The sequence below is a fragment of the Erinaceus europaeus genome, chromosome 14, assembly GCF_950295315.1.
Source record: "Erinaceus europaeus chromosome 14, mEriEur2.1, whole genome shotgun sequence".
Taxonomy (NCBI): Eukaryota; Metazoa; Chordata; class Mammalia; order Eulipotyphla; family Erinaceidae; genus Erinaceus; species Erinaceus europaeus.
This window is the reverse complement of record NC_080175.1, coordinates 55,092,985-55,117,160: the sequence shown is the minus strand read 5'-3', so window position 1 is coordinate 55,117,160 and position 24,176 is coordinate 55,092,985. Positions and strand designations below refer to the sequence as shown.

At 38.3% G+C, this 24,176-nt stretch overlaps 1 protein-coding gene across 8 annotated transcripts in view; it reads left to right on the top strand.

Moving 5' to 3' along the window:
• ZBBX (zinc finger B-box domain containing) overlaps positions 1–23,807 on the top strand; it is a 151,705-nt gene extending 127,898 nt beyond the window's left edge. For 7 of the 8 annotated variants that reach the window (XM_060171903.1, XM_060171904.1, XM_060171901.1 and 4 more), the window contains 3 exons: positions 4,335–4,592; positions 20,519–20,657; positions 23,546–23,807. In XM_060171903.1, the coding sequence (XP_060027886.1) occupies positions 4,335–4,592; positions 20,519–20,657; positions 23,546–23,672 (524 nt within the window). In that variant the 3' untranslated portion in view covers positions 23,673–23,807. The remainder of the gene's footprint in view (positions 1–4,334; positions 4,593–20,518; positions 20,658–23,545) is intronic. The other variant, XM_060171905.1, reaches the window with a different exon arrangement.
• Positions 23,808–24,176: the final 369 nt, after the last annotated feature.

Sequence of the window (24,176 nt, the reverse complement as noted above, 5' to 3'; positions counted from 1 at the left end):
AATAAAAGAAATAATTCCTAGATATAATCACATTTATTTTTCTTAACATGTAGGCATATATTTTTCATTTTTCTGTAGAATTATCATTGAGTATAAATAGTTACAAATAGGTTAGAACCTTACTTTAATTTAGTCATGATTTAATTCTAGCAAAAATTATTTTCCAATGGATTTCTGCAGTGTTCATTAAAATTGGTGCCCTTTGAAACATACCTTAGTCAGTTTTAATTGCTTAAATAATTACATACAGCATTGAGATGCTTCTTGAGACTGCAGCTACAAAGTATTTTTTAAATTAAAATGTATAAAGATAAACTCAGTGTTCATTAAATGTTTAATATGTATCAACTGAATTTGACTAATCTTCAGATTTTACATTTTATGTTTAGTCCAGAGAACATATATAAATTTTTGCTATATTGCATATACTTGTCTTCATGTGCTTTATATTTACTTAAACATAATTTTGTTAAAATAACAGTATCACTTCTTTATATAAATTTCAATATTTTAGCAAAATGACCTTGCGTTAACTTAATGTGGGGTTACCTCATAATAAATGTAGGTACATTAATTATAGTATCTAAATTAGAGAAGTTAACCATTGTATTCAATTTTTAAAATTTTTTATTTATAAAATGGAAACATTAACTAAACCATAGGATAAGAGGGGTACAAATACTCACAATTCCCACCATCAGAACTCTGTTTCCCTTTCCCTCCCCTCCCCTAATAGCTTTCCTATTCTTTAACCCTCTGGGAGTATAGACCCAAGGTCATTGTGGGATGCAGAAGGTGGAAGGTCTGGCTTCTGGAATTGCTTCCCCAGTGAACATGGGTGTTGATAGGTCTGTCCATACTCCCAACCTGTCTCTCTCTTTCCCTAGTGGGGAAGGGCTCTGGGGAAGTGGAGCTCCAGGACACACCGTTGGGGTTGTCTGTCCAGGCAAGTCTGGTCGGCATCATGCTAGTATCTGGAACCTGGTGGATGAAAAGAGTTGACATACAAAGCCAAACAAATTGTTCATCAATCATGGACCTAAAGGCTGAAATAGTGCAGATGAAGAGTTGGGGGGCATCCTCCATTTTGTAGATAGCTAGTAGGCATCTTTTAGTTATATTCCAAAGGGCCTGTGGCTACACTAGAGTTTTTTTGTTTGTTTGTTTGCCTGAGCCTGAAATCTGATATGCAGGTGGATCCTAATTATTGTCAGGGGAGATGATGTCATGACTGGAAGAAGGACCAGAAAGCTGGATCAGGGAAGAGAGTAGCTCCCAAATATAAACTTATACTATGAATTTCTAAATTTTTACCTTGCAATTCCATTGGAATTTATTAAAGAATGTCAGAACTATGCCAAGTTATAACTTGGGCTCTGTTTTGTAAGCTTTGTTTGTGTGTTAAAAGATTTGAAAGGATTTTTTTTTCTTACTATGAAAGAAATATATGCTGAAGAAATCAAAACTTTACTTAGTCAGCCTTTGAAGCAGGGATCAGTTGCAGTTGTCCCAGAGGAACAAGAACAAGATGGAGTCTGACTGGGATTTGCATTTCTGCACCTTTTTCACAAAAATGGCTTATGACACAGCTATGTGAATTCATAACTGGGAAAACTAGAGATGTGGTTTTCTAAGAGACTTCTCAGCCAAGTCAATTCAATATTTATTTTTTAATTTTTTTAAATCTTTAAAAAATTTTATTGGATAGAGACAGCCATAAATCAGGAGGGAAGGGGGAGATAGGGAAGGAGAGAGACAGAGAGACACCTACAGCACTCTTCACCATTTGCAAAGCTTTCCTTCTGCAGGTGGGGGTTGGGGGCTTCTACCAGGGTCCTTGCACATTATAACATGTGCATTCAACCAGGTGAGCCACTACTTGGCTCCTTTAATATTTATTTATTTATTTATTTATTTATTTATTTATTTATTTATTTATTTTTTCCTCCTCCAGGGTTATTGCTGGGCTTGGTGCCTGCACCATGAATCCACCGCTCCTGGAGGCCATTTTTCCCCCTTTTTGTTGCCCTAGTTGTTGCAGGCTCGTTGCAGTTATTATTGCCATTGTTGACATTGCTTTGTTGTTGGATAGGACAGAGAGAAATGGAGAGAGGAGGGGAAGAAAGAGAGAGAGGTGAAAGAAAGATAGACACCTGCAGACCTGCTTCACCGCCCCTGAAGCGACTCCCCTGCAGGTGGGGAGCCGGGGGCTCGAACCGGGATCCTTACGCCAGTCCCTGAGCTTTGCGCCATGTGCGCTTAACCCACTGGGCCACCGCCCAACTCCCTAATATTTATTTTAATATAACAAGTTGCATACAATAAAATTGGAAAAAATCACTCAAAGTGGCACCACATTCATTGTGTTTTTTTTTCTTTCCCCTGTGTGCTATTGTCCTAGAAGTTTATCAATCAGACTGCTAATTAGCTGTAAGACTGGGTATTGACTGGTCTAGAAAGGACTATTTTGTAGATATTTTGCTTTAGTTAGTATTAAAAGCAGCTTCTTTAAAAAAAATCTTTTTCTTGAGGTGTTAATGGTTTACAGTGCAACTGTTGACACATGGGTGCAATTTGTCTTCTCCCCATGATAGGTGTCTACAGAACACTTTCATTTCCACCATCATGTACAGGACCACAAAGTCCCCCAGCCTTTACCTATTCCCTCAGAATCCTTTGCTTTGGTGCATTACACCAAACCGAGCCCACATTTTACTTGCTATTTTCCCTTTCTATCCTTGTTTCTTTTCTTTTTCTTTTTTTTTTTGTAGTTATTATTGTTCTTGTTGTTTTGGAGAGGACAGAGGAGAGGAGAAGACAGAGAGAGGAGGGGGAAGACAGAGAGGGGGAAGACAAGAGAGGGGGAAGACAGAGAGGGCTTCACTGCTTGTGAAGGGACTACTCTGCAGGTGGAAAGTCAGGGTCTAGAACCAGGATCCTTATTCTGGTCCTTGCACTTTGTGCCACCTGCGCTTAACCCGATGTGTTACAGCCCGACTCCCTCTATCCTTGTTTTTTAAGTTCCACCTATGCATGAGATCATCTGGTAGTCATCCTCTTTTGGGCTTATCAGCAACACTCAATTATATGTAAATTATAAAGAAGCAGAGCTAGGGAAGAGACAAAAGCAAACAGACCTAAAATTCCCAAAAGGATAGAGAAAAGATTGAAAAGGTAGAGTGGGTAAGACAGCTCACCTGGAAGGGTGACCCACATACAAGTCCTAGGTACACCAGATGGAAATAGTACAACAGTGAAGGAAGCTCTGGTGCTGGGGCATCTCTCCTTCTTTTTCAGTCTCTCTCACTGTAACTGAAAAGTCGGTCTTTAATGGTAGAGTCCAGTGACAACAGCAACAGAGTCCCATGGACTGTGGTAGAGAGGTATTACTGCTTTGGTGGTGAGTGTGGTAAAGTTTGATGAAACTGTCACCTAAAATACATATAGTATTGTAAATCAACATTGCCTCAATTAAAAAACAAACAAACAAAAGGATAGAGGGATCTGGCAGTATCAAACTAGGTAGAGTGCACACATTACTATGCTTAGGGGCACGGTTTAAGTCCTTGGTCCCCACTAGCAGAGAAGCAGCTTTATAAGCTATGTAAGGAAGGAAGGAAGGAAGGGAGAAAAGGAAGAAGGTAGGGTAAGGGAGGGGAGAGAGAGTGAAAAAGTGTGTGTGTGTGTGTGTGTGTGTGTGTGTGTGTGTGTGTGTGAGAGAGAGAGAGAGAGAGAGAGAGAGAGAGAAAGGGATGGATTCCTGGAGTCATGTATTCTTGGTGTAAGTACTGAGCCCCAGCAGCAACACTGGTGAAAGAAAGAAAGAAAGAAAGAAAGAAAGAAAGAAAGAAAGAAAGAAAGAAAGAAAGAAAGAGGAAGAAAAGAAGGAAGGAAGGAAGAGGTGGTGGTGGTGGCACAACTGGTTGAGAGCACATATTATAATGTGCAAGGATCTGGGTTTGATTCCCCAGTCCCCACCTGCTGGAGAGCGGAAGCTTTGTGAGTGGTGAATTAGTACTGCAGGTGTCTGTCTGTCTCCCTCTCTATCACTCCCTTCACTCATGATTTCTGGCTGTCTCTATCCAATAAATAAATATAATAAAAAAGAAAAGAAAATGGTATTTAAAAATAAAGAGTAAAAGAAAAATGAAAGTTATAATAATAAGCAGCTTGTAGAAATAAGTTAAAAAAGATAATCTAAAATCCATTTTCTCATAAATGTTATTGCTTAAACAACACTCTTCCAAGTTCAGGGGGCTGGTACTTTGCAACCTTTTAAGTACTCACTCAGGAATGTTTATAACCTGTTCATTGATTTATTGATTTCACTTTAGGAAAGACATCACAGAGACCTTCAACAGCAAATTTACCATTTCTCACCTCTGGTAGAGAAAGTTCCAGTGGCCTTTCCTCCCCTCTGTCTCAATCAAGAAGCGTAGTTGCTCAGTCATTATCCAGATCCATGACTCAGTTTCCAGAAATTGAATCTGCTGATACAACTGATCCTACTGAGAATTTTCTGGATGACACTGCTCAGCAAAAATCCTTGACAAGTTTCGGAAAAGGACCGAACATGCTGAAAAATGTTTTAGGTAATGCTAATGTTTTCACAGTGTAAATAATGCCTGAGTCTCCTCCTCCTCCTCCTCCTCCTCCTCCTCCTCCTCCTCTTCCTCTTTCTTCTTTCTTTTCCCTTCTACATCTTCCTCCTCATTATTCTCTTCTCCTCATTCTTTTTTTTTCTGGAGCAATAATCTTTGTGGTTTCCCCTCTCCAAATACTTTCTCAGAAAGACAGAGAGAGAAATAGGTAGACTGAGAGTAAGAGAGGGCACAAAATCACAACACCAAAGTTTCCTTAAAGGTAGTGGACGTCAGACTTGAACTTGGGCTGTGCAGATGGCATAGCAGTATACTGTCCACGTGAGCTATTTTGCTGGCCTACCTGAGCCTTCTGACCATATTCTAAACAGACAAACTAGCAAACAAAAAAAAGCCATATGTATAGATATATATTTCCCAGATGTCAATTGCAACATGTCATAAAATGGGTAGGGATGCCTAGCCATAGTGGACAGGGCCCTCTTAGCCCATAGGATGTTTATGTACATTGTGGTACAAGGATCTTCCATTAAAGAGGAAATGTTTTTTCCTTTGAACTAATTTTTCCTTTGAACTAACCTATTGAGTGGCTAGTCTATGGGGCTTCCCAAGAGCTATTGGCTAACATTTTTGTTGGGGTAGAGTAATTGTTAACTCTTTAAATAATGGTTCTCAAGACTTAGTGTGTTTACAACCCGCCCCCCCCCAAAGTAGTAGATCTTACAAAAATAGGAATTCAGTCTGGGCCAGGGTTCAGAATTTCACACATTCTGGAGTACCCTTCTGATGCTGGTTTGAGGAGAAATTATCCACCTCCATTCTATTGCACAGACCTTGATGAAAGAATAACTGTTCTTTTTTTTTTTTTTAAGTTTTATTAGTGATTGAATAGTTGTTTACAATATTATAAGATTACAAGGTGTAATCCCACAGCACTCTCACCAGCAACATTCTGTGTCCCCACCCTCCCAACAGGAGCTGCCATATTATTCACAAAGTCTTAAGAGAAATTTTATTCATTTCTTCTGTTTTTTCTTCTTTCCCTCAAGTTCATGTGCTTTGATTCCTCATGTGAGTTCAGCTATATACTTGGTCATTGTCCTTCACCTCTTTACTTACTTTACTAAACATAATAACCTCGAGTTCTATTCATTTTTGTCCCAAAGCACACAATATATCTTTTTTTTAAATTGTAGAATAATATTTCATGGAGTGTAGATCCCAGAACTACTTTAGCCAGCCATATGTCCATGGATATTTAGTCTGCTTCCACTCTGTAGCTATTGTGAGTAATGTAGCTGTGGATGTAGGGGTGCACATGCCTCTTCAAGGTAGTGTTTTCATGTCCACTGGATGAATGCCTGAGAATGGTATTGCTGGATCATAAGGTAAATACATATATATATAGTTTGTCTGTTTAAAGAGTGTCTCTAATGTTTTCCAAAAGGGCTTCACCAATCTGCATTCCTATCAGCAGTGTGGCAAAGTCCCTTCTTCTCTACAACCTCAATACCCATCATTTCCTGTTTTGTTGATGTAGGCTATTCTCACAGGTGTGAGGTAGAATCACAACACTGAATTGTAATTTACATATCTCTAGAGATAATAACAATGTTCTCAAACCTAGAAAGTCTGGTTTGGTAACAAAGCACAGGGCAAGTAATCAAGATAATGTCACCCACACAGTGTGAAGTCAACTGCTAGCTCACCAGGCAGTTCAGAACCTCCTTTGAACATGGTTTCGCAGGACCTCCGAGTTGAGAATTTTTTTTATAAGTGATATTCTTCTTTAATAACTGTAAAGTAATGATTTTTCCATCATTCTTAAAGAACCCATTTTGGCCTTGAAAAAAATAAATCAACAAGGATAACAAAATGAAAGGTGCAATCTTCACAAACATTACTGCTCTGAAAATAACCTTGACTCATCGCTGCTGAGTATAATTTTAAAATGTTGTTTTCAGGAACAGCCAGTAAGACAGCATACCTGGTTAGAGACCTGCTTTGTCCTGAACACAGTCAGGTTTGAACCCTTTGGAGCACCACAGGGGTGTATAGCAAGGGGCAGGGTATGCTGTCATGTCTCTCCTTTTCTCTCTCAATTTGGAAATGTTTGCTTATAGAGATGAAATTGTACAAATATAAGATCCTGGTGGCTGAAAAAAATTTTAAAAAACACTGTTTATATTACATTAGAATATGTAGCTTGAGGCACGAATAGACTGGAGGCAAGGTAGAAACACATTTATGAAATGTAGATATGTTTTCCTTATTTTATTTTATGCTTGTGATGCTGGGACCTTGCACCCTTGTAAAACCACCTCTAAAAATGACCTCTAAATTGTTTTATTATTTTAAAGTTATATATATACATAAATATATATAAAATAATTATTATTATTACTTTACCTCCAGGGTTGTTACTGGGGCTTGGTACCAGGCACTATGAATCATTTTCTCCCAGGGGCCATGTTTTTTCCATTTTTTTCTTTTACATTGTATTTGATAGGACATAAAGGAGAGAGAGAGAGGGAGAGAGAAAGACAGGCACCTGCAGACCTGCTTCACTGCTTTTAAAGCATTCCCCTTGCAGGGGGGGGATGGGGACTAGAACCCAGATCCTTGCACACGTCCTTGTGCTTAGTACTATGTGTGCTTAACTGGATACACCACTGCCTTATTTATTTATTTATTTATTTATTTATTTATTTATTTATTTATTACTAGATAGAGACAAGGGGAAATTGAGAGGGGAGGGGGGTAGAAAGGGAGAGAGACACCTGCAGACCTGCTTTACTACTGTAAAGTTTTCCCTTCACAGGTGGGTTGAACCTCAGCCTGTGCACTGCAATGTGTATGCTTAACCAGAAGGTCACTACTTGACCCTCAGACTTTTTTTTTAAAGATCAGAGAGAGAAAGAGACAGAGAGAAAAAGAGAGAGGGAGAGAGTTGATGAGACCACGCTATCTAATCTGTGAAGCTTCCCCTGATGTCTTGGTGATCCTTTGTGGCATGTGAAAATCTTAACTCATTGCCTTATACAAAGTAAGGTTTTTGGTCTACCAGGTGAGCTATCTTCCAGGCCGACAGAACATATTTTTTTAGTTACATACCTATTTAGCTACTGCAACAAAAGAAAAACTGAAATGTAACTAAAGGAAACTGTAAAATTCAGATAAATATTATTTTACCATAAAGATATTAAGTTGAAGGTGCCAGGTAGTAGTGAACCTGGTTAAGTGCACACATTACAGTGCACATGGACCAAGGTTCAAGCCCCTGGTCCCCACCTGCAGGGGGAAAGCTTAACAAGTGGTAAAACAGTGTTCCAAGTCTCTCTCTCTCTCTCCCTTTCCCCTCTCAAATTTCTGTCTCTTTTTAAAATTTTTATTATACTTATTTACTGGATATAGACAGGCAGGAATCAAGAGGGAAAGTGTGATAGGAATAGAGACAGAGATACACCTGCTGCATTGCTTCACCACTTGCAAAAAACTTTCCCCCTGCTGGTGGGCCTGGGGACTTTAACCTGGGTCCTTGTGCATTGTAAAATATGCTCTCCACCAAGTGCAACACCACATAGACCCTCTCTCTGTCTCTATCCATAAATAAATAAATAAATAGTATTTAAAAAATAGCCAGAGAAACTCTTAAAAAGATATTAAGTTGAATTATTATTACATAGAATTTCATTTTTTAGATTAAAAGACAGTGCAATATCAGAAGATGAATATGACCCAAATTCTTATGTAAATTTCCTTTAAAAAATAAAGAAAGGGAACTGTGTTTCTCTCCTCTCCTCTCCTAGGTCAAGTAGAAATACCAAAGGAGACCACCTGGAACTGCAACAAGACAGGACTAGAACGACTTTAGGAACCCACCAAATCACCAGTGAATGCAAATACATGTGGCTCATGGACAGAGAGGAGCCTAGGGAGAGATTAAGTGGCTGGTAACAGTGCAGAAGTTTACCATTTGAGACAGCACCTCCAGTATGTTTACCATTTGAGACAGCAACTCCAGTATGTTTCACCAACAAAAAGACTGCTGAAGGGAGGAGAGGACACCCACTCCCTTAAAGCTCATCAAATGAAACTGAGTCTCCATTGCTACTGCCCTCAAAAATGGAGCGGGGGGGGGGGGGAGGGGGAGGCCATGTGCTGACACCAGGGTACAGAGAACTAACCAGGAAACTCAGCAGAAGATCTGTACCTAGGTGGCCTAGTAGTGGGGCTGTGAGGTTCTTTTTGCATAACCACTGGATTATCTCTGCCCCACCCTGATTTATCTCTTGCTTTGAAGTCAGTGATCATGCTATGTAGCCTACTTAGAGTTTAAAAGCCCTTAGGCTCCCATATCCTACAGGGACAAAAAAGAACCCTTTAATTACCTAATTTAGTCACAAGTCAATCCAGGAAAGAATGATCAGTAAATTGAAAAGTACTAAGAGAGGGACCTCATAATATATAAAATGGTCAAACCAACAAGAAGAAATATTGGAGAACTGGACCAGACCAAGAGTCCAGCTAAAAGCCCCCTAAAGGTTGAAGCACAAAATTATGTGGTCAACATCCAAACACTAGTTAAGGAAATAATAACAGGAGTGAGTAAAGAGTCAAAAGAATTGTCATCAGAAATGCAGAAACAACAAACGAGACTCTGGAATAAAACACTAATTATCTCAAGGATATTAGAGAGCTGAAAGCTGAAATAGCTGAGCTAATAACACAACTAGCTGAACAAGCTAAAACAGTATCAGAACAGGGTAACAAAATAGATGAATTCCAGAAAAGAATAGAGGGGAGAGAGAGTAGAATAAATGAGGCTGAAGACATAATTAGCAAATCGAGAACAAATTAGAGACAACTAAGAGTTGTAAGAGATCTCAAAAAGAGATTAAGAGATACTGAAAACAACAACACAGACCTATGGGATGACTTCAAAAGAAATGATTTATGCATTATTGGCTTACCAGAGGAAGAAAAAGAGGGAAGGGAAGAAAGCATTCTTCAGGACATAATAGGTGAGAACTTCCCTAGTCTAGACAACATAAAAGACATAAAGACTCAAGAAGCCCAGAGGATCCCAAACAGAATTAACCCAGACTTAAAGACTCCAAGAAATGTCATATTTAGAATGGAAGGGAATAAGGATAAAAAGAGGATCCTGAAGGCTGCAAGAGAAAAAGAGTCACCTACACAGGAAAACTCAAAATATTAGCAGCATACTTCTCCACACTAATACTACAGGCCAGAAAAGAATGGCAAGATATCTCTTTAGTGCTCAATGAGAAAGGCTTTCAAACAAGAATACTGTATCCTGCTAGACTGTCATTCAGACTAGATGGAGGCATAAAAACCTCAGACAGGCGCCAGTTGAAGGAATCAACTATGACAAAGCCTGCTCTGAAAGAAGTTCTGAAAGGTCTCCTATAGACAGTCAGACCACCATAAATAGGCCATCTAACAGAACACTCTAAAACTCTACAAGAATGGCGTTAAAATATCTTCAATCTTTGATATCAGTAAATGTCAATGGTCTGAATACACCTATTAAAAGGCACAGAGTAGGAAGATGGGTCAGAAAACACAACCCAACAATATGCTGTCTATAGGAAACCCACCTAACTCAACAAGACAAAAACAGACTCAAAGTTAAAGGATGGAAAATTATCATACAAGCCAATGGCCCACAAAAAAGGGGCAGGAACAGCTACTCTCATATCTCACACAATAGACTTTAAAATAAATAAAATTAAAAATGATAGGGAAGGACACTACTTAATGCTCAGAGGACTTAGCAATTATTAACATCTATTCATCCAATGAGAAACCATCTAAATACATCAAACATCTACTGAAAGAGCTACAGCAATATATTAATAGCAACACAGTACTAGTAGGAGACTTCAACAGCCTACTGTCTTAACTTGACAGATCATCCAGGCAGAAAATCAATAAAGACCTAAGGGAGCTAAATGAAGAGATAGATAAACTAGAACTATTGGACGTTTTCAGAGTCATTCATCCCAAGAATCTGGAATACACATTTTACTCAAGTCTACATGGGTCATTCTCAAGGATAGACCATATGGTAGGCCACAAAGACAGCATCAGCAGATTCAAGAGCACTGAAATAACCCCAAGCATCTTCTCAGACCACAGTGGAACTAAACTAACACTTAACAGTCAACAAAAGATTAGTAATAGTCCCAAAACATGGAAGCTCAACAGTACACTGGGTCAAAGATGAAATAAAAGAAGAAATAAAAATGTTTCGAGATTTCAATGAAAATGAAGACAAAAGTATCAAAATATTTGGGACACAGCTAAGGCAGTACTGAGCGGGCAGTTTATAGCCATACCAGCACACATTAGGAAACAAGAAAAAGGGCAAATAAACAGCCTGATTGCACATCTTAAAGACCTAGAAGAAGAAGAACAAAGGAACCTGAAAGCAACCAGAAAGACAGAAATAACTGAAGTTAGGGCAGAAACCAATAACATTGAAAATAAGAAAACCATACAAAAGATTATCAAAAGTAAATGTTGGTTCTTTGAAAAAGTGAACAAAATTGACAAACCTTTAGTCAAACTCACAAAACAAAAAAGGGAAAAGACCCAAATAAATTGGATCATAAATGAAAGAGGAACTGTAGAAATTCAGTGTATCATGTGAGACTTCTATGAACAACTATATGCCATCAAGCTAGAGATCCTTGAAGAAATGGATGATTTCCTAGATACCTACGAACTTCCAAAATTAAGTAAAGAGGAACTAGATAACATGAACAGGCCCATCACAGCTAATGAAATTGAAATAGTAATCAAAAACCTTCCCAAAAATAAAAGTTCTGGACCAGATGGTTTTACAAATGAGTTCTACAAAACCTTTAAAGAAGAACTAGTACCTCTACTTTTAAAAGTCTTCTAGAAGATTGAAGACACTGGAATACTCCCTTCCAGCTTCTAAGAAACCAACATCACTTTGATACCAGAAGCAGACGGAGACACAACCAAAAAAGGAAACTACAGACCAATATCTCTGATGAACATAGATGTTAAAATATTGAACAAAATTCTAGGCAACCAGATACAGCAGTATATTAAAAAGATTGCTCATTATGACCAAGTGGGGTTTATCCCAGGGATGCAAGGTTGGTTTAATATACTTAAATCAATAAATGTGATCCACCACATCGATAAAAGTAAGACCAAAAACCACATGATCATATCAATAGATGCAGAGAAAGCCTTTGAAAAAACACAGCATCCCATATGATCAAAACACTATAACAAATGGGAATAGATGGAAAATTCCTCAAGATAGTGGAGTTTATATTTAGCAAACCTATAGCCAGCATCATACTCAATGGTGAAAAACTGGAAGCATCTCTTAAAATACAGGATTCACATCATGAAAATCAAGTTTCTTCCTGTTTTCACAGACATTTCTCCTTTTTTTAATTTAGTTTTTTGTTCTATTTGTTCAAATGAGAAACCTGTTATCTTTATGTTTATTAACAATGTGTTATTTATACATTTTGAATGTTTTTCAACCATTTTTGTTATGCTTTGCATCTTCTGTAGTTATCTCAAGCTGGTCTTCAATGTGTAGATTTCAATTTTCAGCTAGTTCACTCCTTAATATTTCAAGCTAAAATAAATGAACTCTCTAAAGGTGTTGCTTTGACTGTTCCATGTAAAGTTTTACTTTGAAATAGTTTAAAACTCAAGAAAATCTGCAAGAATGCAGTAGTCTAAGGGACTGCTAGCTTATTTACATAGCTTATTACCTGTTTGTCTCTGCCCTAATTGTGCATACACACACACATACATGCACACACATGCACATACACACATGCAAATGTGTGTGTGGAGGTAAGGTTGTAACTCAGGTGGGGATGTCTGGCAGATTAATTCAGACAATGCCTTAGTGTTAGCTCACAGCATAAGAAGACTGGTGTTTATGGAGGCGGCACCGTTTTCTGGGTGCAATGTGCTAGTATATTATGTCACATGGTGGTCAGATTAAATTATAATATCAAATATTAAACTATTTTTTTATTTTGATAGGACAGAAAGAAATTGAGAGAGAATGGTGAGACACAGAGAGGGAGAAATATAGACACCTCCAGACTTTGTTTAACCACTCATGGAGTGGAACCCTTGCAAGTGGGGTTGGGGGTCTTGAATGCCAGGTCTTTGCGCTTGATAATATGTGTGCTTAACGGGGTGTGCCACCACTGGACTTCTGACAAAACATTCTTCTACACACACACATGAACATGCACACACATACCATATCACATAGCAAGTCCCTAAAAGCTGATAAAATGAGTTGTTAAGCTATATAATGGGGTGATGCTTCCTTCATACATAAAGCAAAGTAAGCCACTCTCATCCTTTGGGTAAATTCAAGTTTTAATGGTTTAACATTACATGTAACAACATTACAATCCAGAACTGTTTTTTTTGTTGTTGTCATTACTGCTTGTTTTGTTTTGCTTTGATTGTTGTTTGACCTCACTGGGACTTCACTGCTAAGGGTTGACTTTCTTAGAGACTGCCGCAAAGAGGCCACAGCACCAAAGCTTTCTTCAACACTGCAGAGGTTGTCTGGTTTGAGTCTGGGTCATGTGCATAGAAAGCAGCAAGATACCCAAGTGAGTTCTTTTGCTGGGGCCCAGAGCCGTGTTTTCATCTGGTTTTCCCTGAGGGTGATAGAGAGTGAACTTTCTAACAATATCATCATTCTCTCTACAAATGTATTTGTAAGTAACACTACAGTCACCTTCTTAATGAGTTCATCATATCAGTATAACATGATTAACAATGCTCCTGACTACTTTGAAAAGATTATAGAGCCTGAAGAAATTCAGAAAGTATCAGAAGATACGTATTATGAGAATGGATATGTTATAATCTGCTTTTAAGGAGTCATATTTTTAATAATTAAAATAATTCATTTCTTTCAAACTCATTCTGGCTGGGTTTTAAAGTCTATGTGATCCTTAAATCCCCATAATGATATTACATTGATGAGCCCACAGGTAGGAAATAGAGCCAAGTAATTAGAGGAAAGTACTTTTCCTTAAACAGTAAAAATCAACTTAGTGGTAGCAAATGTAGACATACTACTTATGAAGTAAAACATCAAGAGCAAGGGCCATCCAAGTAATTGGGGTCTCTATTCATAGCTTGACCTTCAGGTAAAGCAGTAAAGTATAAGAAGTGATTAGGACTGAGAGTTAATCACCAAATTAACTAGAAAAGGTCAGGTAAAATGGGCTAGAGTGGCTATCTTTTTTTTTTTCTTTAGGGTATCATTTTGGGTTCTAGAAGTAAAGTTGAATATTCTATCCAAGTGAAAACCATCCTATTATAATTGTTTGACATAAGGAAAGTAAACCCACTCTGTGTATTGTAATCATCACCAGCCATTTTTTTTTTAATTTTTTATTTAAGAAAGGATTAATGAACAAAAAAAATAAGGTAGGAGGGGTACAACTCCACACAATTCCCACCACCCAATCCCCATAACCCACCCCCTCCCATGATAGCTTTCCCATTCTCTAGCCCTCTGGGAGCATGGACCCAGGGTCATTGAGGGTTGCAGAAGGTAGAAGGTCTGGCTTCTGTAATTGCTTCCCCGCTGAACATGGGCGTTGACTGGTCGGTCCACACTCCCAGTCTGCCTCTCTCTTTCCCTAGTAGGGTGTGTCTCTGGGGAAGCTGAGCTCCAGGACATATTGGTGGGGTCTTCATTCCAGGGAAGCCTAGCCAGCATCCTGGTGGCATCTGGAACCTGGTGATTGAAAAGAGAGTTAACATATGAAGCCAAACAATTTGTTGAGCAATCATGGATCCCAAGCTTGGAATAGTGGAGAGGAAGTGTTAGGGAGGTACTCACTGCAAACTCTAGTGTACTTCTGCTTTCAGGTATATATTTTGCAGTAGTTTATGGATACGTGTGCACATAAGCTCTCTCTCACAGAAACTGGTGTATATCTAGGTTATGGGACTTTGTTAGAAAGTGAACTACCTGAGATGAAATTAGAGTGTACTATAAAAGGAAAGGTCTCACCCGAGTAATGAAGCTGAAGGGTTGTCATTCCACACGTGAAGTCTCTGGATACAGCCTGAGGTGAAGCATGTTGAGGTGGCAATCGTTGCTTTTTTTAATTTTATCATTTTATTGGGGAAATAATTGTTTGCAGGAAAATTGTTGACTCAGAGATACAGGCAACTCAAGTTTATCTTCACCTTTGTATATTAGACAGCTAATGCCTTCCCCTCCATTTCTTCCTAATCCACAGTCCTTAGCTTTTATGCCATCCAAGCTTCACTTTCTGTTTCCCTTTTATTTCCTTGAGTCCTTTTTTAAAATGTTACTGGAGAGGTTAATGCTTTACAGTAAATACAGTTGTCTATATATGTATAAAAGTTCTCAGTTTTCTGAAAAACACTCCCACCTCCAGCCTAGGTTCTCCTCCATCATCATGCACCAGGACCTAAAAGGCCACTTCCTTACAGAGTCCTTTACTTTAATGTAATACACCAAACCCAGTCCAGGTTCTGCTTTGTGTTTCTCTTTCTGTTCTTATTTCTCAACTATTGTTTATGAGTGAGATCATCCTATATTCACCCTTCTCTTTCTGGATTATCTCACTTAATGTGATTCCTTTACACTCTATCCAGGATAAGTTGAAACACCACCTATAAGCTAATTGCTTTAGATGTAATGTGACATTATTGGATCTTAATAGCTCCTCCGGGAGGTGGATAGGGCAGGCCATGCTCTTCATGTCTCCTGTATCAATGGTGATGGAGGCTCTTGGTGGTGTCAGAACTGCCCATAGTCTTCTTGAGTGAACAAAAAGGAACCCAAAGCACAGAGCCAGGTAGTTCTGACTCCACATTATTTTATTTTCCCACCATGCCACAATGCCACTTGAATAATATGTAAGTCTTCTACAAAATTGATATTATGACTACTTAAGAGGGAAAGGTTATGGACAGAATGAATCTAAAAGGAAGAAGGTGAGGTGAGGAGGGATTCAGATAGTGAGACATAGGGAGAGGGGTGAAGAGACAGTTGGAGGGCAAGAAAACCCAGACATGGGGGGATGGGTAAGGGTGCCATTTATAATTAATAGAAAGTCCCATTTATCACACCTTCCTGAACATTAAGGTATCACTTAGAGCTTGTCTTTAAGAAGTTATTTTTATTGGTTTTAGCTCTATTTGGGTAAATACCCTATCTGCTTTGTTTCTATTCTCTGAATTATTAAGCTGTTTTATTGGTCCTTTTTCGTTTTTGTTTTTAATTTTTTTTATTATTTTGCCACCAGAGTTATTTCTGGGGTTCAGTGTGGGCACTTTGAATCCATCACTCAAGGTAGCCATTTTTTTTTCTTTTTTCGTTTCTATTATTTTTTTAAAGGACAGAGAAATTGAGAGGAGAATGAAAGATAGAGAGGCAGAGGAAAAGAGAGACATCTGCAGACCTGCTTGTTCCCTAGTGAAGCTTCCCCCCCAGCAGGTGGGAAGCAGGGCCTCACACCTGGATCCTTGCACATGATAATATATGGGCTCAACCAGGTATGCCACCAGCTGGCCACTGTCAGTCCTTTTTGTCTTCCTGTGGTTCAGATAAAAATTTATTTCCCAGTAGAATTTTGGGTTGTATATGTGTGTGGGCAGCCAGGTGTTTCATGAGGATCCAGGTTCAAGTATCATGTCCCCCTTCCTGCTGGGGCACAAGTTTCCTGAGTAGTGAAACAGTGATAGAGGTGTCTCTATTCTCTCCCTCCCTCTTTCACTCTTACTCTCTGTCAAAATAAAAATAAATAAATAAAATAAATGGCTGTCAGGAATGGTGCAACTGTACAGGTACTGAGCCCTGGCTATAATTCAGATGGCACCAAAAACAATTATGTGTGCGTTAAGTTAGTTGAGTGTTTTCAAATGTTCTTTTCTTTAAATACATTTATTTTTATGAGAGAAAGAGAGCTAGAGAACAGACCATTATCCCTTGGTTTGACTGTATGGCAGTGCCAGATCAAACCTGGAGTCTCTGGCATTTAAGTACTGTGCATCAATGCCTTTCCTCCTCCCTGAACCATAAGTGGAATTTTTATCAGAAATTCTCAGAACTTTATATCTTGCAGGTAGGGAGCTGGGGGCTAGAACCGGGATCCTTGTGCCGGTCCTTGAGCTTTGTGCATTGTGCGCTTAACCCACTGCACTGCCGCCTGATCCCCAGCTGAATAAATTCATTTACAGTCCTTGTACTCTAGAGTCCTGTGACTTTCAACAAGCTGCCAATATTTTGTGGACTCTGGATTTCTTTATCTCTAACAAGGAGGCACTAGGCCAAAAATTCTACTGAGGGGTTGTGAGTTAGCTAAAATTAGTATTATATAGAGGCCTCCAATTTAAATGAGGTTAGGTGAAGCTACCTTGGTTGCTTTTAGAAACTGAAGTTTTATCTTCCTGAATTATTCCATATGCTATAACTGGTAAGTGACGGGGATAAGTCATTTTAAGGACACTTTGAAACCTGAAATGTTCTAAATCTTTTTTTTTTCAATGGGGTAATAAGACTTCAAGTAAATATTAATCACATAAATCAGAAAAGATCTGTGGCATACTTGTAGTTGGGTCATTGGGTCTGAGGTATGTTTATTTTTTATTGGGGGATTAATGTTCTATAGTCAACAGTGAATACAATAGTTTGTTCATGCATAGCATTTCCCAATTTTCCACATAACAATACAACCCCCACTAGGTCCTCTGCCATCCTGTTCCAGGACCTGGACCCTCCAGCCCTACCCACTCCAGAGTCTTTCACTTTAGTATAATACACAATTCAATTCCAAGTTCTGCTTAGTGTTTTCTTTTTTGCCACTTTCTTTTTCTCTATTTTATTTGTGATTTAATAATGATTGACAAAAGAGGTTAAATTCCATACAGTTCCCACCACAAGAATTCCATATCCCATGTCCCCCATTGGACACTTTCCCATTCTTTATCCTTCTCTGAGACTATGGACCAAAGATCTTTATAGGGAGCAGAAGATGGGGGGTTCTGGCTTCTGAAACTGTAATCCCACTGGACATGGGCATTGACAGGTCAATTCATATCCTCAGCCTGTTCCTAATGGGGCAGGGCTCTGGAGAGGTGGGGTTCCAGGACACATTGGTGAGGGCATCTGCCCTGGGAAGTCAGGTTGGTGTTAAGGTAGCATCTGCAATTTGGTTGTTGCCACTTTTTAAAGAATGAATAAAGAGAAGAATAACACATGGCATTTCACTAGTGTTAGAAGTCATCATGGGGGAGTCAGGCTGTAGCTCAGCGGGTTAAGCGCAGGTGGCGCAAAGCACAAGGACCGGCATAAGGATCCCGGTTCGAACCCCGGCTCCCCCCCTGCAGGGGAGTCGCTTCAGGGGCGGTGAAGCAGGTCTGCAGGTGTCTATCTTTCTCTCCTCCTCTCTGTCTTCCCCTCCTCTCTCCATTTCTCTCTGTCCTATCCAACAACGACAACAACAATAATAACTACAACAATAAAACAACAAGGGCAACAAAAGGGAATAAATAAATAAATAATAAAAATATTAAAAAAAAAAAAAAGAAGTCATCATGGATAAGGCAGGTGAAATAGTCCACTTGGATGATTCACTGCTTTGTCATGTGCCTGACCCAGGTTCTAGCCTGGCTTTGAACTGGCCTCCACTGCATTGAAGGAAGCTTCTGTACTGTGCTTGCTCCCTCATTCTATCTCTCTGCCTCTATCTAAACAATTTAAAAGTCAACATACCATAACTCTGTATGAGTTAAGTGGCTCTTGTAATTTCATTAATGACAAAATAATGTTATTATAAGCAAAGAAGTCAGGATGACCTTTCCAACAATCATATCCTAATCCTAATATGAAATTTGTTTCTGTACTCAATTTTTGTGACAGATTATATATAAACATTGTGGAGCTGTCTGGTGGTACACCTAGTTAAGTACATATCTTACAATGTTCTAGGACCCAGGTTCAATCCCCGGTCCTCACCTTCAGGGGGAAAGCTTCACAAGTATTGAGGTATTGCTGCAGGTGTCTCTCTCCCTCTCTATTTCCCATTCCTCTCAATTTCTGGCTGTATCTATCTAATAAATAAAGATAATAAATAAAAAAGATGCATTTTTTATACATTTTGCTTATTTACCTTGCTCAACTTGCCCGAGTCATACATAGGTTAGCTTCATAGAAATACAGAACATTGAAAGAAAGAAACAAAGGAAGCCAAATCAATCAATTAATCAATCAATCAATCAATAGAAAGAGCACCTTTGCTGTGTGAGAGGTACAACTTTTATTTCTGGGAAGAATGAAAGAAGAATGCAATGTTTAATGTGTAGCCAAGATGAATACTCATACAGCATTCTAATTTTAAAGTTGATCATTTAATTTCTTTTTAAAAAAATTATTTATTTGTACCAGAGTACTGATCAGTTCTAGGTTATGGTGGTGTGGGGGATCGAACCTGGGACCTAGGTGTCTCAGGCATGAGTCTCTTTGCCAAAACATTATGCTATCTATTGGATAGGACAGAAAGGAATTAAGAGAGGAGAGACCTGCTTCACTGCTTGTGAGGCATTCTTCCTGAACTTGGGGAGACAGGGACTCAAACTCTGATCCTTGTACAGGTCATTGCACTTTGTATGCTTAACTTGAAGTGCCACCCTCCACCCCCTCTTTCTCTCACTCTGTATCTTTAATTAAAACTAAAATACTTATTTTAAATAGCAGTTGGGTAAAATTGGTTCTGTAGAGACAGACAAATGCTGCATGATATCACTTATATGTGAAATTTCACAAAAGTCAGATTTATAAGCAAATATGACAATTGAACTAAAACACAATGACAATGACAATGACTGACAATAACCAGAGTAATAGTGTGTGGTGGGGGACTTATTAGTCCAAGGATAGAAACCTCCATCTATAAGATGAATACATCTGGACATCAAATATGCTACACAGTTGGTTAGTATAGTGAATAATGTTATATTATATATATATATATATATATATTATAAATTTAAAGGTTTAAAAGAAAGTTGGGGGCCAGGTAGTAGTTCACTTGGTAAGAGCTTACCCATAACTGTTCACAGGACTCAGGTTCAAGAGCCCAGGGGAAACTTTGCGAGTGGTGAAGCAATGGTGCAGACATTTCTCTCTCTCAATTTTTCTCTGTCCTATCAAAATAAAAAGAAAGAAAAATGATCATTATTCAATAAAAGAGTTAATTTTGAAAAGGTTCTTATCACACTAGAACAGGTTAATTGTGCAATGAGATTTTAGCTGATATTGTTTCAAATAGCCTGCCATTCATTTTACACATAGACAACATCACATTTCAACTGTTGCCTAGTGAGGCTGAATAAAGATAAGATTAGTATATTTTCTTGAGTCAATATGAGTAAAGGGCCTTTACAACCACACTTTAAGATTTAGAGCAGAAAACATTAGCAAAACATTTTTGGGTGACTTGACAGAGGTCCACAGTACTAAGTACAATGAACCACATTGGAGGGGGGTCACTTCACAAGTGGCTAAGTAGGTCTGCAGGTGTCCATATTTCTCTCTCCCTCTGTAGCTCCCTCTCCTCTGTCAATTTCTTTCTTTCCTATCCAATAAAATATCAGAAATGACCACCAGGAACAGCGGATTCTTAGTGCAGGCACCAAGCCCCAGAGATAACCTTGGAGGAAAAAAGAAAAAAAAAAAAAGAAAAGAAAAAAAGAAAAACCTCTTTGTACTGCACTGCTGGTAACCTGTCTGCATATGCTTTCAGTACCATGCACTGTTCATAGGTTTCCTGAATTTATGTGTTGACAATGCTCAAAATATACTATTTCAGGTCCTTCAGAAAAACTTTACAACCCAGCCTCTGAGGAGTTAGCAGCTTTCAACAACCATTTGCTGGATCTAAGTCATTCTAGCCCAGTCTGTTCTATGTTCTCACTTGGAAGGGTCACCTATAAAGTTGAAGGAACCAGGTAGGTTAATCCTACAGCTTATATATAAAGATAGTATTGAATAACATTGTTGACAGAATCCAACCATTCATTTTTTACTGCCTAAAGAAACATTGTCCTCATGCACAAGCTTTATGTAGCCATTCTTTGTAAAATGTTTGTGTGTTTATTGTTGACCTGTTATGATGATTTAGTAAAAAAAACTTACAGAATTGTTGCTTGAATGTGAGAAAATTGTCCGTTGTACAATGTGTCAGAAAAAAAGACATTTGGAATATAATAATCTATCATCATTACTTTTTATGTGTAGAAACAGCTTCTGTTCTTGCATTGATTAGCCTAATAAATTTCAGTACTTTCTTTAATATAAGGTCTTACTGTAATATGGAGAAGTCACTTTCTTAGAATGAAGTTTGGATTGTTAATAAGTAGTGGATTCCCTTTTTATTTGCTTTATTTTTTAATTTTTATTTATAAAATGGAAACACTGACAAGACCATAGAATAAGAGGGGTACAATTCCATACAATTCCCACTACCAGAACTCTTTATCCCATCCCCTCCCCTGATAGCTTTCCTATTCTTTAACCCTCTGGGAGTATGGACCCAGGGTCATTATGGGATGCAGAAGATGGAAGATCTGGCTTCTGTAATTGCTTCCCCTATGAACATGGGTGTTGGCAGGTCGATCCATACTCCCAGCCTGTCTCTCTCTCTCCGTAGTAGGGCAGAGCTCTGGGTGAGTGGGGCTCTGTGATACATTGGAGGGGTCATCTGCCCAGGGAAGTCCATTTGGCATTATGTTAGCATCTGGAAACTGGTGGCTTAAAAAAAAGAGTTAACATGTCTTAATGAGTGGGAAATACAGAGAAAATGATATATAGAGAGAGGACAGAGTACTGCTCAAGTCTATCTTATGGTGGTGTGGGAGGATTAAAGCTGAAAGTCTTGGGCATCAAGAATGAAAAATATTTTTTTGCAGAACTCTTATGTTATTTCCCTAGTTTTTAATGAGTTCATTTATTTCTTTTCTCACATAAAGTAATAACACCGAGGAGGGGTGATCATCTTGTAGGGAACATTGATTATGCTTTAAAAATAATAAAATAAGTAAAGAAATAAAATGCTTTTAAAGTAGTCTATCTTGTCAGCTTAGTATCGACATGTCAGAATTTCTTGAAAGAATGCACTGTTTCTTTTAAAAAATAGGTCAAAAAACACTTAAACATCCCTTGAATTATAAATTCCTTTGACTGTTTTTGAAATCTAGCATTGTAGTATAAGGTATTTGGAGCCTTTTAATAAATATTTTTATTAAGTGAGTTAATAATGTCTCATAAGATCATAAGATTTCAGGGAAATAGTTCCACATAGAACCCACCACCACCACTGCTACCACCACCACAGTTCTATGATTCTCCCTCACCCACCTACCTCCGTCCAGAGACTAGTTTTCTGTTTTTGAAGAGGAAAGTTATTCATTTCTGTTTTGTAGATTTTTGCACCTCTCATACAGACTATTTGTATTTTTTAAAATAATAAAATACTTGGAATTGCTCTTTTGTCCCTAAAAGTATCACTAGAAATAAACTAATTAAACCTACCACAAATTTTTTAAAAAATTTTTCTTCACTCTGTTGGGGAGTTAATGGTTTACAGTACAGCTATTGACACATAAGCATAATTTCTTTTTTCCCCATGATAGAGAGATGTCTGCTGTTACCCCATATTTCACCATCATCCTATAAAATAAAGGACATTCAGTACAAAAGATGTGGGGGGGGCATAGTAATAAGGTAAAGCACAGTTGTACAAAATTTAAATTCCAGGAAAAAGGTGCCATCTTGACCTTAACTTTTTTTTTCTTCTTAGGACAGTCTGAATTTACCCAGAGACCAGACTTTTAGAATTATCAGTTATGTCTGTGTGGACAATGGTGATAATTCAGAAAGAAAAAAAATAAAACTATTCTTTACATTACATGAAGAGTTAACATTATTTAATGCCACCTATGAGTTGAAAACCCAGAAATCTGGGACCAAAAACACTGCAATTATTCAGACTCCTTTATTTCCACCCTACTCCCAAACTTCCAATACCTGCATGCTATAGCTTCCACACTCACTGGCATGTATCACCACAGAATAGCTAGCTAATTGCTGTCATTAATTTTGGTTTTGGCATGTCTTGACTGGTCATCCACCCAGTCCTAAATTACTATATACAAAAGAGGTTATCTATCTGGCAGTCTATTCATGGGGATTCTATTAAATAGCCCATGTAATGATGGATGTTCTTAATGATGGCCCTGAGGCTTTGCATGTTTCTGATGTGCCTTCTGAATCAGCAATGAAAGACACAGCCCAAGACTGTAACTCTACTCTCCTTGGTTTCACTGTGGCTTTATTTCTTAGGAGAAGGAGATTGATGAGAATTAAAAGGAGGCCTCTTATTAAAAGGAGGCCTAGTGTATTGGGCACAATGAAAATTATGACTTCAGCACCCTTCTCAGCCAGCCTGCCTCCAATGACTTCAGCTCATGTAGTATTGATCAGAAGATAAATAAAGAGTTAAAAGGTGGTTCTGGGGAGTCAGGCTGTAGCGCAGCGGGTTAAGTGCAGGTGGTGCAAAGCACAAGGACCAGCATAAGGATCCCGATTCGAACCCCGGCTCCCCACCTGCAGGGGAGTCCCTTCACAGGCGGTGAAGCAGGTCTGCAGGTGTCTATCTTTCTCTCCTCCTCTCTGTCCTCCCCTCCTTTCTCCATTTCTCTCTGTCCTATCCAACAATGACAACAATAATAACTACAACAATAAAACAACAAGGGCAAAAAAAGGGAATAAATAAATAAAATAAATATTAAAAAAGGTGGTTCTGTAGATGTTTACTGACCTTCTAATGTATTTCCAGATCTTCTGAAAAAGATACTGAAATTCAGTCTTTTTGTGACAGCAGCACAGATGAGGAGGAAGAAGAGTTTTCTTGGCAAGAAGCTAATCATCACACTACTGTGGTCAGAGTACCCAATCAGCATTAATGCATTGCTTTTTAAAAATTTCATACTATTTTAAATAAGTAACCAAGTAGTTACCTCACCAAGTACTGAAGAATTGATTATTAATATCTCTGATGTTTCAAAATTTGCCAACTAATAAAGTTAATGAAATGAAAAGATTAATGTTTTACTTCTTTCAAATTGTACATAATACATAAAACACCTCTGTTGGGAATCAAATTAGGCAAAGTTGATGAATATATGTCTTTATACATGTATGTATGATATATATTCTACACAAATATGTATAATGTGCCCACTACAAATATGTATAAAGACACATATGTCTTTTTCTTTTTTTTATTTTTAAATTTTTTATTTAAGAAAGGATTAGTGAACAAAATCATAAGGTAGGAGGGGTACAACTCCACACAATTCCCACCACCCAATCCCCATAACCCACCCCCTCCCATGGTAGCTTTCCCATTCTCTAGCCCTCTGGGAGCATGGACCCAGGATCGTTGAGGGTTGCAGAAGGTAGAAGGT